This window comes from Geotrypetes seraphini, chromosome 2 (assembly GCF_902459505.1).
Source record: "Geotrypetes seraphini chromosome 2, aGeoSer1.1, whole genome shotgun sequence".
Taxonomy (NCBI): Eukaryota; Metazoa; Chordata; class Amphibia; order Gymnophiona; family Dermophiidae; genus Geotrypetes; species Geotrypetes seraphini.
This window is the reverse complement of record NC_047085.1, coordinates 490,435,397-490,454,047: the sequence shown is the minus strand read 5'-3', so window position 1 is coordinate 490,454,047 and position 18,651 is coordinate 490,435,397. Positions and strand designations below refer to the sequence as shown.

Here is an 18,651-nt window from a genome sequence, read left to right as displayed (position 1 = left end):
GGATAGATAGATAAAATAAAAAAAATACACAAGCATGGAGTGGAGAAATAGTCTAGTGATAAGAGCACCAGGTTGTCAACCACGGAATCCTGGTTCAATTCTTGTTTCTATTGATCTTGGGCAAGTCACTTAACCCTCCACAGTTTAAGGTAGTACAATGAGTTTGCCAGCCTTCCAGAGACAGGGAAATGCCTCCCGTACCTGAAAATAACTCGAGCTACTAGTGAAATTAAAAGGTGCAATTAAAACTGTGCAAGTGGTAGAGATAAATATCCTTCTGCATCAAGTGCTGTTTTCAGCCTAATCCCACAGCTTTGCAAGCAGCACACAATTAACGGGCCGGTGAGGGATTCCCTTTGTGGCTGCTGAGGTTTTGCACGGCAAAAAAAACAACACTTCTCCCCAGTCCTCTTCCCAGCTCTTTTCACCCCTCTGCTGCTCCTGCACTGTGCTTCAGGCGTTGGGAGGCTTCCAAAGAGGCTCCTCTGGCATGCTGGGCTTTGCAGTTTCTTGACACGCATACATTGTGCACCGTGCGAGGCAACGGACTACAATCCCAGCGTCCTGCCAGGAGAGCTCATCAGTACGCTTCCACACATGCTCAGTAGGAGCGTGTGGGAGTAGAAGCTCCTCGTTTGCTGTTAATGTGTTTGCAGTGTGTGTGGAACTGGTAGGTGCTATTAATATCGATGTTTGCAGATGCATTTCTGTAACTGTGGAATTTATTTTGCGATTGCGAGCATTAGTGTTAGCGCTTCCAGATTATGTCAAAGCATGTGCTTAGGAAATACAGTGCCTGGGGGAAAAAAAACCCCAGTCCTATTATTTATTATTATTATTTTTTTTAGCAGTGGAGGAAGCTTATACCTTGTGCAGTATTTAAACCTAACAGGTTTTATAAAAAAAAAAAAATAGAGACGTAACTTGACCTTGTATAGCATTATTCAGGGTGATTGCATCTATTTTTCACAGCAATTTTATTTTTGACTTGAAAATGAAGCTTTCTTAAATGTGTTGTTCTATAACAGAGCAAAAAGACATCATGGTGATGATGTTCAGGAGCACAGGTTTGTCCACACCCTGAGGCAGCTACAAATGCGAAACGCTGGCCATCGTCGGTGCGACAGATTATTGGATGTACAAATAAGTACTGTGGTCATCTTGTCACTTTAATGTTGGTTTTTTGTTGTTGTATTGCACAGAGCCACCGATCAAATCCTGCCTTTAAGGTTCTTTACCCGATTATTCCTACCACTCGATTTCTGTAGGGTGGAGGTTATTTTTTTGGTGGCACATGTCTATATTAACATTCATTTTTGTTAGACTTTAGTACCTGTTTATTGCGCTTTTTTTGTGCTCAGTGGAAGTGTGAATGTTTCTTACTAGTCCATCAACTGATCAGTTTCAGATTTCTTTGGTTAACCCTGCAAGCTTGAAAGAGTGATTTATCAACGTCTGAAAATCACCACACACTGTTCAGATTATGTGACGTGAATAAGCAGGGGTTTGTTTGGTTTTTTTTGCTCTTGCTTCATGTGGCATATATATTAATTAGGCTGGGTGTGATCTCATGGGATTTTAATATAGGTATATAAAAGAGTAATGACCTACATTGCAATGGTGCTTTAACTGTTTTATTATTGTTATTAACAATATTGCCTGTGATATTTTATTTGCTATATAGTCTGATGTTTTTTTGTGTGTGTGTATATATATTTTATTTTTTAACTAGTCTTTAAGCCCGTTACATTAACGGGTGCTAGAATAGATGTCTGTCTGTCTGTGTTTCTTTATCTCTCTCTCCTTGGCCGCTGTCTGTATCCTTCTGTCTCCCTTCCCCCCCCTAACTGTCTCTTCATGGCCCTCTTCTGTCTTACCCCCCCCCCCCCGAGCAAAGCTGTCTGTCCCCAGCACACCTCTCCCTATCTCTCCATGGCCCCTTCTGTCTCCCCCCAGCACACCCCTCCCCCCCAAAGGAGCCCCCTTTCCCTCTCCCTGTCTCTCCATGGCCCCTTCTGTCTTCCCCCCCGAGCAAAGCTGGCCCCAGCACACCTCCCCCCCAAAGCAGCACCCTTTACCTCTCCCTCTCCATGGCCCCTTCTGTCTCCCCCCAGCACACCCCTCCCCCCAAAGCAGCCCCCTTTCCCTCTCCCCCTGGCTCCCGGTATTGATCCCCTTCTTACCCTCCCCTCCATCCCGGCGTCTTCTGGCCTGCTCCTCCTCAAAGCAGCCTGCGATCTTGGTGGCCGGCTTTAGCGAACCTAGCAGGCCGCTCTCCAACTCGGTAGCACGTTCCCTCTGATGCGATCCCGTGCGTCAGAGGGAGCGTGCTACTGAGGTTGGAGAGCGGCCTGCGAGGTTCTTTAAAGCCGGCCACGATCGCAGGCTGCTCTGAAGAGGAGGATCAGCGGCGGCGAGTGAGGTGACACAGCGAGGATGCGGGCAGGCAGCGAGTGAGAGGCAGCGGCGAGTGAGGACGGGCGGTGATGCGCCGAGGACAGGGAGAGAGCACAGTCGCGCGCCTTCAGCCCCCGCATGCGCCGTGAGGTTAGAATGTTGCCACAGAAGCACACCTCAAGGCGCCACACCTCACGAATTTTTGAGAGTGCATGCGCGCTCTAGCGTTTTATTATTATTGATATAAGAACAAGAATAGCCATATTGGGTCAGACAGATGGTCCATCTAGTCCAGTTTCCTGTTTCCAACTGTGGCCAATCCAGGCTGCACAACTACCGCCTGCTGGAGCCTGAGAAGTACAGATTGTAAAAGGGCTGCACAGGGACCTTATGGTGCGACATCATGGTTACTTTTTAGTCTCTACCTGCTGACAGGAGCACAACACAAGTATCTACAAGCATGATCTGGATACCTAAGGGTAATAGGTCTCTCACAAAACTTGAAGGGTAGCTCTTGTGCTGTCCGTTTTGCAGTTTCCATGCTGTGCTTCCCAAGTATAATAGGAATGATTGGGTCTTTGTGTCTTGGCGGACAAACTCAGGTAATTTATTCCTGGCATACAGGGCAGCTAGATGAAAGGAAATTGGCAGTGGAGGAGAAGGATTCAGCTAAGAGCAGCTGATCTAAGGAACGGAGTTCTCTGGGAGATGTATAAGGAGAGAGGAGAGATATTGAGGGGCAGCAGAATGAACATATTTGTAGGTTAGTATTAAGAGTTTGAACTGTATACGAAGGCAGATAGAGAGCCAGTGAAGTGATTTAAGGAGAGGGGTGTCATGAATTTAGTGAGGTTGGTAGAAGATGAGTCGTGCAGCAGAGTTTTGTATAGATTGTAGGGTAGAGAGTTGGCACAGTGGAAGACTGGTTAGAAGTAGATTGCAGTAATGTAAACGTGAAGTTACAAGAGTGTGGACAAGGGTCTGGGTAGCGTGCTCAGAGAGGAAGGGGTGAATTTTGGTGATGTAGAGATAGAAGCAACAGGCCTTAGCAGTTTGTTGGAAGTGCGTAGGAAATGAGAGGTCAGAATCGAAGACGACTCCAAGGTTGGGAGCAGAGGAGACTGGAACAATGACAGTATTATTTAGAGACTGAGAACAGAGGGAGAGGAGCGGAGGGTTTAGGAGGAAAGAGGAGCAGCTCAGTCTTGGACATGTTTATTTTCAGATGATGCCAGGACATCTAGGCAGCAATTTCAACCAAACAGGAAGAGATTTTTTTCTTGGACTTTAGGTGAAATTTTGGGTGTAGAGCAGTAGATCTGGGAGTCATCAGCATATAGGTGATACTGGAAGCCATGGGAGGAGATCAGGGCATCAAGGGAAGAAGTGTAGAAAGAGAAAAGAAGAGATCCTAAGACAGAATCCTGGGGTATGCCAACCGCTAGCAGGATAGCAGCAGAGGAGGACCCACCGGCGCATACACTAAATGTGCGATGGGAGAGATTAGAGGCAAACCAGGAGAGGACAAATTCACGGAATCCAAGCAAGGACAGCATATCAAGGAGTAAGCAGTGATTAACAGTGTCAAAGGCAGAGGACAGGTCAAGAAGGATGAGGATCAAGTAAAGGCCCTTAGATCTGGCCAGGAACAGGTCACTGCAGACTTTGATGAGGGCAGCCTCTGTGGAGTGTAAGGGTCGGAAGCCTGATTGCAGAGGATCAAGAGTCTGTCGAGATGAAAGGAAGTCAGAGCAGTGATGGAGGACAGCGTGCTTGAGTAACTTGGATAGAAATGGAAGAAGGGAGACAGGGAGATATTAGACAGGCAGGTGGGGGTCTAGTGAGGGTTTTTTTGTGGAGTGGCTTAACCACCGCATGTTTGAAGGCATCGAGAACAGTAGCTGTGGGAATGGATAGGTTGAAAATATGGAAAATGGAAGGGATAACAGTATGTGAAATGGGGTAAAGTAGAGGGGTGGGAATAGGGTTTGAGGGGAATGTAGTAGGCTTGACTGAGGACTGAAGTTGTGCGGTTTCTTCCTCTGTAATCTCAGAGAAGAAAAGTCAGTGGTAGGTGAAGGAGGGTCGAGGGTGAGACCAGGCAAGGGAAGGATGTGCAGGTGCTTCCCGAGTTGTTTGGGTGAAGGAAGAAGGGATGGTGTGAGGGAGAGTGGATGGTGGAAAGGGGAGAAGGATGTGACTTTGCAGCGAATTCAAGGCCAATCCTGTGAACCTTGTCACGCAAATATTCAGCCATCATCTGGATAGAAAGAGATGGAGGGGTTGGGGGTGGGTGTGTGTGCTTGAGGGAGTTCGGCATGGCAAAGAGACGACATGGGTTGGAAGAAAGGGAGTTGGTTAGCTGGATGTAGTAGTCTTGCTTGACCAGTGGAAGAGCAGAATTAAAGGAGGTCAGCATAAATTTAAAGTGAAGGAAGGCAGCATTGGTGCGAGATTTGAGCCAAAGGTGCTTGGCACAGCAGGCACAGGAATATAAGTAGCGGAAACTAGGGGTGAGCCAAGGTTGAGGTTTGGTATTCCTGACAGTGCGGGGAACAGGGGGAGCAAGGATGTCCAGAGTAGAAGAGAGAATGGACTTCTATGAGATAACATAGTGGAGTTGAGGAGAGATGAAATGTTTGAGAACGTGGAAGGATCGAGGGCTTGAAGATTACAAGACCGGTTGGTGGTAATTGAGCATAGCTGAGGAAGAGGGTGAGTAATTGTGAAGGTTATAAGATGATGATCAGAGATGGGGAGCAGTGAGGTAGAGAAGTTAGAGAGGGAGAAGAAGAGAAGATCAAGGCAGTGGCCATACCGGTGAGTACATGTAGTGGAGAACAGCTGGAGGTCGAATGAGGAGGTTAAGAAACTTAAGAGGCATAAGTATCAGAGGGATTGCCATCATGAATGTTAAAATCCCCAAGAAGGAGGGAGGGAGAAGATGAATCAAGGAATCCGGAAAGCCAGGAGTCAAATTCAGTGAGAAAGGAGGAAGGGGACTTGGGGGAGGGGTGATAAATGACTGTTATTCGGAGAGTTAGAGGAGTGAATAGGCAGAAAGAGTGGACTTCAAATGAGGAAAGGCTGTGCAATTGAGGTGGGAGAAGAGATTGGAATCTGCAAGAAGGATAGCAAAGAAGCCCAGCACACTTGTAAGGTGTTCTGTAGGAGAGATGTGGTAGCCACCATAGGAGAGGGCAGCAGCTGCAGTTGAGTCCTCAGGGCCAATCCATATCTCAGAGCAAGCAGGTTGAGGGACTGAGTGATAAAGAGGTCATAAATGTAGGGCAGTTCATTGGAGGCAAAGTGAGCATTACACAGGGCTCATGAGAAAGGGAGAGAGAAGGACTAAAGGAGAGACTAAAGGTTTAAGGTTAGGGCAGTTACACATTTCGGGAGGCAGATGGTGTGGAGGGCCAGGGTTGGGATTGACATCTCCAGCGGTGAGAGAAGAAGGAGTAGGGTCAAGATAAGAAACGAGGGTCAAGATAAGAAAATTGGGTCATTAAGGCATAGACAGGGGGTGGGTAAGCAGAGTGGGCAGACTTGATGGGCTGTAGCCCTTTTCTGCCGTCATGTTTCTATGTTTCTAAGAGTGCGCTGAAGCAAAGAGGAATAATGATGAAGATGAGAAGTGCTCTAAGAGAAAGGAGATGGATGAATGGAAGAGAGAGAATGTTTGAGCTTGAGGCCAGAGGATAAGGTAGATGAGAAGATAGATGGTGAGGGGATAGGAAAAGCAGAAAGAAAGTGAGGACGTGGTGTGGAGAGGAGAGGAGAGGGAAGTGAGATTGGGGAGAATGAGAAACAGAAAGTGAATTGGAGCCAAAGGAGAGGAATAGTGAAAGGAAATAGAAATATACAAGAAGTGAAGTAGAATAGGGAGGTACACTCTGGAGACGCATGAAGTAGCCCACTAAGGAGCACCTGTTCCTCGTTCATGCTCCTTTGTCATACCCAAAGAGGGTTTAATTTAAATAGCAAGGCTATTGAGGTCACCTGAGTGCTTGCTTAGGAGGGGCTACAGCCAGTCAGCCACAAACAGCGGGAGAGGGGCTACAGGTAGGCAGAAAGAGAGATGGGGGATGGAGAGGTGAATTTGCAGTCCTTCCAGCTGCTCAGGGCAGAGGTCCTGTTTGAAAGGGCACACGATGAGCAATGCCAGGATTGTAGTCAAGCTTAAGCAAAGAGGCAATTTATACAAAAGTTATGCAACTATGAAAAAGGAAATATATTTGTGAAAATAAGTTGCTTAGCTAGTCATAATTCAGAACCTGCTGTAGAGAAACAAGGTTTTTTGTTTATTTTTTTAAAATTCTTTATTCATTTTTTAAAACTTTCAATAAGTGCAATACAAGATAAAATCATTTTATACTTTAACATCACTTAATATTCTACCAAAGTCTAATTCACATCAAATATCCCTCCCCCCCACATACCCAACAAATGTCCTTAAGCATAAGAAAACAAAAAGTATCCCCATCCTCCCCAACTTGGACGTGTATGTTCAAAGGGAAAAAGTAATATTCATTCTTTACAATATTTTGTTAATGGCTCCCAAACATCCTTAGATTTCTTAAAATGGTCCTGCTGTATGGCTATTACATGCTCCATTTTAAAGATGTGGCATAAAGAATTCCACCAAAAATTATAATTCAGCGGGTCCCAATTTTTCCAGTTTTTTTTATAATATGCTGTATGGCAACTCCTGTCAAGTTTCAAGTTTCAAGTTTAATAAAATTTGATGGTTCGCCTATTAAATCTAAGCGAATTACATAATAAAAAGAATAATAGTTTAAAACAGTAAAACAAGTTATTTTACATTAACAATTTTCAAAGGGCTATGACAGATTGACAATACAGACGAACTAAGAAACATTAGGGAATAAAAGTTACAAATTGTTGTTTCCTCAAGGGAAGAAAGGGGTATGATATGATATGTCATAATTAGTAAAAGTTTATTAGAAGATGTTTGGTCTTAGCTGTCATTGATGCACCAAATAACACAGTATCATACGATAATGCTACCGGATTTTTCAATAAATTATTCATTTGACCCCCCCCCCCCCAAATGGATTTCTAAAAGCTAAGTACCAATGGACAATAGAATAGTAAATGATCTAATGTCCCAGCTTTGAGATGACAGTGCCAGCATCTATTAGACTTAGAGCTATCTAATTTTTGTAAACGAACTGGGGTCTAAAATGCTCTATGTAACAAGAAAAAACAAGTTTGTCTCATAGATGCCGACGCCGTACATCTCATCCTCCGAGCCCAAATTCTTGGCCATTGAGACACAGTAATTTGATGCTTTATCTCAATGCTCCAAATATCACGCAGACCAGTCTTTGGTTTTTTATTCAAAAATCCAGATATTAATTTATACCACTGAGCGGCCTGGTGTCCCAGGAAGTCCGCCTGAAAACATAAGACCGGCAAGCTATATTGATTTTCAAGATTTTTCCATTCAGGGAACCCCTCCTGATAGCCTGCTTCAATTGCAACCACCTATAATTTTGTGATTTATTAAGACCAAATTTGTGTTGCAATCGTGAAAAATCAAGCAGTTTACCATCTGATATAACATCAGCCAAAGTATGTATATCTGCCTTCATCCAATGTTTCCAGATGACCTTAAACCTGCCAATTTGAATCTTGGAGTTCAGGTTAATTTATGAATTGGAATAGGTGTTAAATTATTAACAAAATTTTAGTGTCTACCAGGTATCTACTAAGATTCTATTGTCCTTATACAACCTAGGTAATTTGATACTTAGAACGTGACTTAATCTCAGAGGAGACATGAGTTGCCATTCTAACCAACAAGGTTTTAGCATTCCGAACCATATTTACATACCTAGATTCAGAAGCGCTTTCTGCGTTAATAGAGGTTGGGAGAAACAGAAAGCTTTTCTCCTCATATGGTGTTTAAGCCCCTCCCAGTGCATCCCATGCAGCACTGGGCAGGGTGCTGCCATTTGAAGAGGCAGGGGCAGAGACAGGAGAAAGTAAGCATTACTCCCTCCTGCCACTTCAGAAAAAGATATGAGAGGGAGGGAGTGCTTAGTTTGGGTCCCGGCTGACCCACCCACAATCAGAGAGGGAGCAGGAACAAAGAGGGCTGTCAAGCTGCGGTGCCATCCCAGCCTGGGGGGGGGGGGGATGAGTCAGAAGGGGTCTGTTGAACCCCGAGGGATTTTTTTTTTATTAGAGGGTTTGCTGGACCCCTGGGATTTTTGTGGGTCATGCTCATCTGTTTCCCCGACTTTCCTGTCGAGTCATAATGCCACTCTACAGAACCATGGTGAGACCCCATCTGGAATACTGTGTGCAATTCTGGAGGCCACATTACCGGAAAGATGTGCTTCGAGCTGAGTCGGTCCAGCAGATGGCCACTAGGATGGTCTCCGGACTCAAGGGTCTCTCATACGAAGAAAGACTGGGCAAACTGCAGCTCTATACTCTAGAGGAGTGCAGGGAAAGGGGTGACATGATTGAGACATTTAAGTACGTCACAGGTTGTGTCGAGGTGGAAAACGATATATTCTTTCCCAAGGGACCCTCGGTCACAAGGGGGCACCCGCTCAAACTCAGAGGAGGGAAATTTAGTGGTGACACCAGGAAGTATTTCTTCACAGAAAGGGTGGTAGATCACTGGAACAAACTTCCGGTGCAGGTGATCAAGGCCACCAGCGTGCTCGACTTTAAGAATAAATGGGACATCCACGTGGGATCCCTACGAGGGTCGAGTTAAGGAACTAGGTCATTAGCGCTCAGACTTAATGGGGTGGGTCAGTAGAGTGGGCAGACTTGATGGGCTGTAGCCCTTTCTGCTGTCAACTTTCTAATATGCCCGTTTTTTAAGCCAATATGTTTTAATGTTCTGTCAGTGACAGCAATCCCCAACAGATGGCAACGAACGACTCTTCCAGCTTAGTTTCTGTGAATGCACTGGGTACTGGCAGCTGTGGTAGAAGTCATCAGTTCTACTGAATGAATGTGTATCCTCCTCCCCATATGTCACTGAACGAGGAAGAAGAAAAAAAAAAACATATTGGCTTCAAAATAAAAATAGTTTTATAGATCAGAATTATTATCAGAAGAAAAAGTAAAACCGAGAGCCTACATTTTTCAGCTGCGGCATGATGATGTCATGTTTTGCTGTTGAAGCTTGTGTCTGAGTGGAAGGAGTAGTTAAAACTTTCAGGGGGACTCATTGAGTAAATGAATGGGGGAGGTTGTTAGTGGTGGGACTGAGTGAGTGGATGGAGGGATACTCGGTGAGTGATTGGGCTCTGAATGATTAAATATAAGAGTTATGCATGTTTATTTAACGTGTAACCCGTTCTGAAATCTTTGGGGACAATGGGATAGAAAATGAAATAAATTTGAGGGCTGTTTAAAAAGTATCAGACCTTAATTTTTCATGTGTAAACAAATAAAGCTAGGGAGGTGTGGTTTGGTGCATGTATGTAGGCGACCCTAATGTGCATGCTTGAATTTTTTTCCTGCCTACAGAAGCTGTCGGTCGCCGACAGCCTGCCGATGAGTGAGGAAGTGTAAGTGAGCGCTGTCCGATTTTTCATTTTTGACAAAATGATAAAAAAAGTTGAACAACGCTACTGCATTAAATTTTGTGTAAAGCTTGGTGATTCCCAAGTAGAAACAATCCGCAAGTTTCAACAGGCCTTCAGGGACGAAGCAATGGGTATCACACAGATAAAGGAGGGGTACAACCGTTTCAGAGATGGTCGCACATCAGTGGAGAGTGAAGCACGTTCTGGTAGGCCCTCAACATCCAGAAATGAGATCGTCATTGACCAAGTGAGGACCCTGGTGATGCAGGATTGTCTAATCACGATCAGAGAACTTGCAGACGAGGCAAGCATCAGCGTTGGATCTGTTCATTCCATTTTTACTGAGGATTTGGGCTTCAGGAGAATTTCAGCGAAGTTCGTGCCAAAGCTGCTAACGATCGAGCAGAAGCAACTCCGTTTGGAGATCACACAGGACATGCTTTACACTGTGAACAGTGATCCCAACTTCCTCAGCACAGTGATCACTGGTGATGAGTACTGGGTTTATGGGTACGACCCAGAAACCAAGTTGATGTCATCACAATGGAAGCATTCAACATCCCCTAGGCCAAAAAAAGCAAGGCAGGTCCGCAGCAATGTCAGAGTCATGCTGACCGTCTTCTTTGACTCCAGTGGCGTGGTTCATCACGAGTACACACCACACGGCACAACCATCACCAAGGGGTTCTGCGTCACCTTCGTAACGCTGTGAGTTGCAAACAGCTGGACCTGTGGGCAGCGGGCTATTGGCAGCTCCATCACAATAACACACCTGCCCATTCTTCACACTTGATAGGAGTTTCCTGGCTAAACACAACACACCTGTAATTCCTCAGGCTCTCTACTCCCGACATGGCTCTGTGTGACTTCTGACTCTTCCCCAAGCTGAAAATGCCCCCGAAAGGGACCAGATTTCAGTCAAGAGAAGACATCATGCAGAATGCGACGGACCAGTTGCGAGCAGTCTCAAAAGAGTCGTTCCAGCGCTGCTTCCGACACTGGCAGAACCGTTGGAAGAAGTATGTGGCAGCCCAAGGGGACTACTTTGAAGGAGATTACAGTAGTATAAAATTGTTGTATCTGAATACGAGTATTTTTTATGAATAAAGGTCTGATACTTTTGAACAGCCCTCGTAAATAAATAGAGTAACAAGGGGGCCAAGTGAGTAGATGTACATGTTTGGAGGGGGGAGGCTTTGAAGTGGCAATGTTAACTAGAGAATGAGACCAGGAAAAATTTTTCCCTGTCCCCGTGGGAATTCATTTTCCCGTCCATACCCATGAGTTCTTTTCCTGTCCCTGTCCCGTTCCTGCAAGCTCCGTCCTCGTCTGCAGAAGCCTCAAATACTTTAAAATCGTAAGTGTTCGAGGCTTGTGCGGTTAAGGCAGAGTTTACAGGAATGGGACAGGGACAGCGATAAAACTCGCGGGGACAGGGCGGGGAAATTGAGTTCCTGCGGGGGCAGGGACAAATTTGTCCCTGTGCCATCCTCTAATGTTAACCTCCTGATTTCTCCTTCTGGGCCGACTTTGTTCAGACAGAGCTAGACGTAATTGCTCCAATGTTATCAGTTTCAAAAGAAGCAACCTGGCAGGGCCCTGTCATACAATGTTAAAGCGCAGTCCTCATCGTTTTGAATACCTCTGGTGTAAACGCTGCTCCTCAGACCTTCATGAGTGTTGTAAGGCAGAACTTCGTCATTACAATTTCATGCTTAAACAGGCCAAAGCTCCCTACTTTTCCCACATTAATGAGTTCCACTGGCAACCAAGCTGCACACTCAGATTTAAGCTCTCTACAGTCCAGTGGCATAGCGAAGGTGAGAGGCGGCTGGGGTGGGGGCAACCCTCCCCTGCCCTCCTCTGCCCCCATCCGCTCCTTCCCCGCCCCTCCCTGCCGCGCGCACTCACCCCTTCTTTCCCCTCTACCTCTTTTAACGTTCCTGATGCGAGCAGCAACTCCAAGCTGCTGCTCACGCCAGGGTAGCCTCTTCCACTGACGTCACTTCCTAGGTGCGGATCCAGGAAGTGAAGTTGGAGGAAGAGACAATGCTGGTGCAAGCAGCAGGTTGAGGTTACTGCTTGTGCCAGGAACGTTAAAGAGGTACTTGGGAAGGGAAGGGGCCGCACGGTAGTGTGGGAGGTGGAGAAGGAGGATGGGTGCTTTTGCCCCCACTAAGATGATGCTCAGGGTGAACCGCTCCTCTCCTCCCTTACTATGCCACTGCATCCATCTGCTGATAGTTTAGCTGAAGCTTTCTCCAAAAAAGTTCTCAAACTAAGGGCCGCGGTACCTACTGCTCCTACAATCCCAAGTCGGCCAAAACTGGATGCCGAACCTAATTCACGAAGTGACATCAAGTTCAGTGGGATCCTTTAAATGGACTACCTTCGACTCCTCATCAATAACTACTCTCTCTTTGATTCTACATCATATGAATCCAACTTTTTGACAAGCTGTCTGTTTCCTGGCTGAAATCCCCAACTCAGGGGCTTTTACCATTATACTATCTATAATTCAAGACAGCTTATCCTTAGGTGTAGTTCCTTCAGATTGGAAAAAGGCAATTGTTTCCACTTTAAAAAACAACCATTTCTGGATCCTGCTGTATCAAATAACTATCGCCCAGTTTCAAATCTCAATTTTCTTTCTAAAGTACTTGAAAAACTTGGCCTTCAACAGCTTTCCACCTATATTGAACGCTCATTCCTTGACTTCAATTCATTACATACTCCTCATATATACTTTCACTATCGCCAAATTAGAATACTGTAACTCCATTTATACTGGAATCTCTACCACTCGATAGAAATGTTTAAAGACCTTACAGAACACAGCAATATGTCTTCTTTGCCAGGCATAACACTTTGACAAGCTAACCCCTCTAGTCCTATGACTATATTGATTACTTGTGCAATACCATTCTCTCTTTAAAATTTTCCACACTAGTTTGCCCCCATACCTTTCCACGCTAGTCATTCTTTCACGTCCAATTACGCTGCATTAACACAAACCAGCTGGTGCTTCTAGGTCCACATCAGGCTCACAACAAAGCTACCAGAAAGTCAGCCTTCATTTTTTTCTTGCTCCCAAATCCTGGAATGATCTTCCTTCATATATCTGTCTGTAATTCTGACGACCCTCCTTTTTAAACAAGCCTTCAATCTTAAACCCTTCTGACATTCCCTCACGCGCTTTCTGATTTGTGTCTGGTATGCTGCCTAAGGAGACTAGGACAAACACATTGCAATCGTAATTATAATTGCATTTTTATTAAAAATTTTTATTTTAATCTTGAGTGAAAAGGTATGGTGGCCATTTTAGTCCATTCTTCCAGGTAATATGTAGAAATAAAACAACAAAAAAAAATACCTATATTGGACTAACTTAATGTAGTTTAAGATTAGCTTTCGAAGGTAACTCCTTCCTCAGATCAGAAATAAGCAAATATCGGCAACATCAGTATAGAAGGAAGAATGGGTTAACTTTGAAAGCTAATCATAAACTACATTGTTAGTCCAATAAAAAAAGGTATCATTTTTTTTCTTTGTTTTATTTCTGCATATTACCTGGAAGAGTAGCTTAACACGCCCACCACACCTTTTCACTCAAGATGCAAGATACTGAGAAGTTTATTCCAATATAAATATAAAGTCTGTTTGAAATAATCTGGAAGTTCTTCATTTATCCCCTCCTTTACTAACGCGTAGCGCGGGTTTTAGTGCCGGGAGCGGCGGTAACCGCTCTGACGCTCATAGGAATTCTATGCGTGTCGGAGCAGTTACCGCCACTGCCGGAGCTAAAACCCACGCAACGTGTTAGTAAAAGAGGGGGGGCTAATGTCCTAAAAACTAGTGTCATCTAGTTGTACAATACGGTACTGGGAGCCAATGTAAAGCTTTCATTGAACTAATTGCATGGGTTAGGCTCATTTCTGAATTAGGCCTTCTGCAGCCAGTCATTACCTTGATTATTTTTTTCCCCCTAGGTTGTAAATCTTTCCGCAAGCCCTTAACCTGTGTGTATTGTTGTTACAGTTCTCGGCAGGGTGGTGCTTTCATCAAGATCACCATGGGGTGCCAAGAGGTTCATGCTGCCACACTGCTAGCTTTCGTCTGTGGTACCGCTTCAATTTCAGGACTCTTCGCTGCCACCCTTCTTCCTCAGTGGAGGCAAATGAAGCTCTACACGTTCAACCGGAGCGAGAAGAACGTGACTGTGTACACTGGCCTGTGGGTGAAGTGCGCCCGCTATCACAGCAGTAGCGAGTGTGTGCTTTACGATAAAGATTGGTATGCCGCCGTTGACCAGCTGGACCTACGGGTCCTCCAGTTTGCACTCCCAGTTAGCATGCTGACGGCTGTCTCGGCACTGATACTTTGCTTGACTGGAATATGCAACACAACTTTTGGATCTAATGTGCCAAACCTGAAACTCGTGAAGTGTCTCATAAACAGCGCTGGGTGCCATCTTGTGGCTGGTTTGCTGTTTGTACTGGCTGGCACCATCAGCATCATTCCATCCGTCTGGGTCATATTTTATAATGAGTTCTTGAACAGGAAATATGGACCCGTTTTTGCCTACGACACGGCTGTGTTTGTTGCTATTGGTAGTTCGGGGGGCATGTACTTTACTTCCCTTCTGTTGTTCCTCTGGTACTGTGCATGCAAGGCATTGCCCTCCCCCTTCTGGCAGCCTCTGTATTCCCAGGCACCCAGTATACACAGCTACATCACACCCTCCTACTCAGCACGATCCCGCATGTCTGCCATTGAAATCGATATTCCTGTCGTTACTCACACTGCTTAAAGACAAAAAAGAGATTTATGTAAAGATGAACTTTTGAAGCTCAGTTTTAATCTTGGAAGCACTATTTAAACATTAATCCAACTCGGTTTTGTTTAGGACTCCTTATTTTTGCTTACAGAAATAGAAAAAAAAAAAATATCTCTCTATATATATGTATTTGTCAAAATGTCCTTTATGATGGTGATCTTACTTTTGGGCTGCTAGAGATGTTGGCCTTAAGAAGAAGAATTAGTAACAGGAAATAGGGACAGGAAATAGGCTTGTCATCAACATGTGATTTTTGAAAGTACAAGGTACCTGAACATTAACAGACGGGCGAACTGCTTTCCTCATTTGTTTTGACTGAGCTAAAAGTTTTACACTTCTCCCTCCATATTCACGGTTTCGATTATTGATGGTTTTTAGCTTGCTGGCTCCTCCCCCCAAATTACGTCAGCTTGCATAGAGAAATCGCCGATTCCAAGCATTTACAGAGAAAATCGCTAATTCCCGGCACTTTCTTCACCGTGTTTTGCCTCTCCTTCAGGAACAGGCCAGGTCTCCCACCGTGTGATTCGCGGTTTCACCATATTCACGATGGTTTTTAATAGAAAACAGCGAATAACATATGAAAAAGTTATTTGCGGTTTTTCTATATTTGCGGTTCTGTTAATTCCCTATCACAGCGAATACGGAGGGAGAAGTGTACTCTTTCAGAAGGGCCGTTTTAAGTCTTAAGGACCTACGTATTAAGCAGTTCCTCCACAGACACACAGGTGGGGATTCTATAGATACAGCCAAAATATTAGTGCTAGAATAAATCATTTTTGCACTTAAAAGTTGAATGCTGGAATTTATGCCAGCTAAAACCTGATGCAAATGCTGGCGCTCAATATTTCGATGCTGTAATGGGTCTTACACCTGTCCTGGGGGACCCCCGGCCAGTCGGGTTTTCAAGATATCCCTAATGGATATGCGTGAGGTGACAGGTATGCAAATCTCCCTTGTGCATATTCATTAGCTCTCACATCAATATCTAAAGAAGCTATTCTCTTTATTTTAATCTATTTTACTTCTCAGTCATCAATTTAATACATGTTCTCTCATGGTTTCCGCAGCTGGCATTGTGCTTGCTGCAGGTTTCCGGGTCTTGCTGCGTCCAATACCCAAATTTCTGATCAACTGACTTTCCCGCCAAAATTCAAATTGGTGGACTGCCCTGTTCCCAGTCAGGTCATTGAATCCACTATTTACAAAGTCACACTGTGGACTTCAGAGCACACCCTGAAGAAAGCCACAGCATGGTGGCTGAAACATCAGTTTCTACCTGACAAAAGACACAGTGAGACCCGGAAAACTGCAGCAAACACAATTTAATACATGATTGAAATATCAGATTTATCAAAAATAGAACGGTACTCATAAGTAAATTAACTGAGGGTGTTCCACGTGTATATTTTTGTAATTTATTTATGAGTAATGTTCTATTTTTGATAAAACTGAAACTTCAATCACGTATTAAAATTATGACTGAAAATTAAAATAGATTAAAATAAAAGAGAGAATAGCTTCTTTAGATATTAATGTGAGAGCAAATGGAAGCTAAGAATGAATTGCTTTAAGTTCCTAATACGTGAGATGCAAATTCATTAGGGATATCTTGAAAACCGGACTGGCTGGGTGTCCCCCAGGACAGGTTTAAGAACCACTGGGCTATTCTATAACTCCTTGTGCAACGTTTTGGAACGGCCATGCCCCCCGCTCCTGGCCAGACCCCCCCTTTGGAGATATATGCACTAAAGAAGATTTAAGCAATGGGGCTTTTTGTAGAATAGCTCGCAAGAAGATGCGCATGCAAATCCAAATTAGCGTCAATGAGGTGCAATTATCGTTAGGGCCTATGAAATAAATTGTTGATGGCTGATTAACCAATTTAGTTATGCAGGCAAGTTGGATCCGTGCTTAAATTTCAGCGCTGATCTTTCCGCGCCATACACAGAAACCAGGTGGAAAAGGGGAGAAAACCTTTAGTATATCTGAGGACAGGCCAAGAGAAAATCCATTATTAATCTGTAACCAAGGGCTCCTTTTATTAAGCTGCGCGTTACTTTTCATGGCGCACTAGCCCCCGCGCTGGCCTAAAAACTACCACCTGCTCAAGAGGAGGCGGTAGCGGCTAGCACAGCTGGCGGTTTAGCGCACAGTATTATGCGCGTTAAACCGCAAGCGCGCCTTTGTAAAAGGAGCCCAAATTGTCAAAATTTAACGGTGTATTCAGGCGGAATTACTTAGTTGGCATCTCTTGTCCTTTTCACACATCTTTGCGGTGTGTTAGTATTTTTTTGTTTTCTAGCTCTGCTGTCTGTGCACATGAGTTAAATTGCTGTTGAGAGGGCTACATAAATGGTTATCATTAACATCTCCTTTTGTAAAACTACTTTATTTTGGGGTGAAGAAATAATGTAACAATTAAAATGCAATGAAAGAGAGAACTCTTGAATCTGGCACCGATTAGTTTGGTGATTTGGGGTCGGTACAGGCAGTCTCCAGGTTAAGAATGTCTGACTTAACACCGGACTCGTACTTACGAACTCTCCCTTCTTGTACAAGCTCTCTGGATGCTGAACGGACGGGGATCTTCTATCTTTATTAGCTTCAGCTGCAGGCAACTAAAAGATGATCCCTCCCCTTTGTGCTTCTTGCCCGGGATCTTCCTGTCTTCCCCAGTTAGTTCTGCAGCTTCTCTGCATGTTATCATCTCAATTAATTCTGCTCGTGATTTGTTTTATCTTCCTAGTCCTTTTTTATTTTTATTTTTTCTGTGGGTTTGTTCACGTGCTGCGGATCAACTCGGTGCAAGTCCTTCGGTGGGAGATCGCAGACATTTTACAGTTTGTCTGCTTCTGGAGGGTGCTCTGTAAGCCTGAAACTGCAGTAAGCCCTCTGGACAGCCTGCAGATTGGATCGGGTCTCCAGGTTTGGGAATCATTTCTCCCCTGGTTCGTCCGTTCCCGCCCTCTTGTTTTGTGTCCCGAATTTATGCCTCCCTTCTGCAGGTGTTTACTTCCTCTGGCTGGCTGCCTCTTCCCATCTCCACTTCTCTTCACAAAGCTGTAAGCAGCATCTCCTGCACGTGGCCTGCGGCTGACCCAAAGGTCTCGCTGGTTCATCTGGATCTGCTGTCCCAAGAACCAGTTCCCATGGAGAATCTGGAACGCTTTAGGCTTACTGCATGGATCTTGAGCGCTTGGCCCTAGTGTAGAAAGGATACTTGGAGGTGTGGTCATTGCCACTCTTCTTAGAGCTAAGAGGCCAGTGATGGTCGTTGCCTATGCTAAGGCCTGGAAAATGTTTCAGCACTGATGTGCCAAGGACAATGTAGAGCACTTAAGCGCCCCAATTTCAGTGATCCTGGCTTTTCTGCAAGTGGACACAAACAGTGGAGATGTCCAAAAACAAGTGCTGTTTGTTAGCTTCAGTGACTCGACATGTACGTGTTTCGGCCAGCAAGGCCTGCCTCAGGAGTCTCATAACATGTCACATCAAAACATACTGTTCTGTACACAGTATATTTTGATGTGATATGTTACGAGACTCCTGAGGCAGGCCTTACTGGCCGAAACACGTACATGTTATAATATGGTATGGCTCAACCTCAAGAAAGGTTTCCATAAAACAAACACAACAACAAGGGTTCTCAACTTTAGAGGCACAGACTTCAACTGCATGGGAGATTTCATCCATCAGGAGCTACATAAACAAGCAAAAACTGACAATGTGGAGGATATGTGGTCGTCTCTGAAGTCCATACTACACGAAGCAACAGACCGATACATAAAGACAGTAAGTAAACGCAGGAGAAACAAAAGACCCCAATGGTTCAGT

The 18,651-nt window shown here is 44.7% G+C and overlaps 1 protein-coding gene across 1 annotated transcript; it reads left to right on the top strand.

Annotated features, from left to right (window-relative positions):
- The first annotated feature begins 449 nt into the window (after positions 1 to 449).
- Positions 450 to 15,228, top strand: LOC117355614 (claudin-12-like). Its single transcript, XM_033934442.1, has 2 exons — positions 450 to 670; positions 14,016 to 15,228. The coding sequence occupies exons 1-2, from the start codon at positions 645 to 647 to the stop codon at positions 14,785 to 14,787; spliced, it is 798 nt and encodes a 265-aa protein (XP_033790333.1). The 5' UTR covers positions 450 to 644; the 3' UTR covers positions 14,788 to 15,228.
- Positions 15,229 to 18,651: the final 3,423 nt, after the last annotated feature.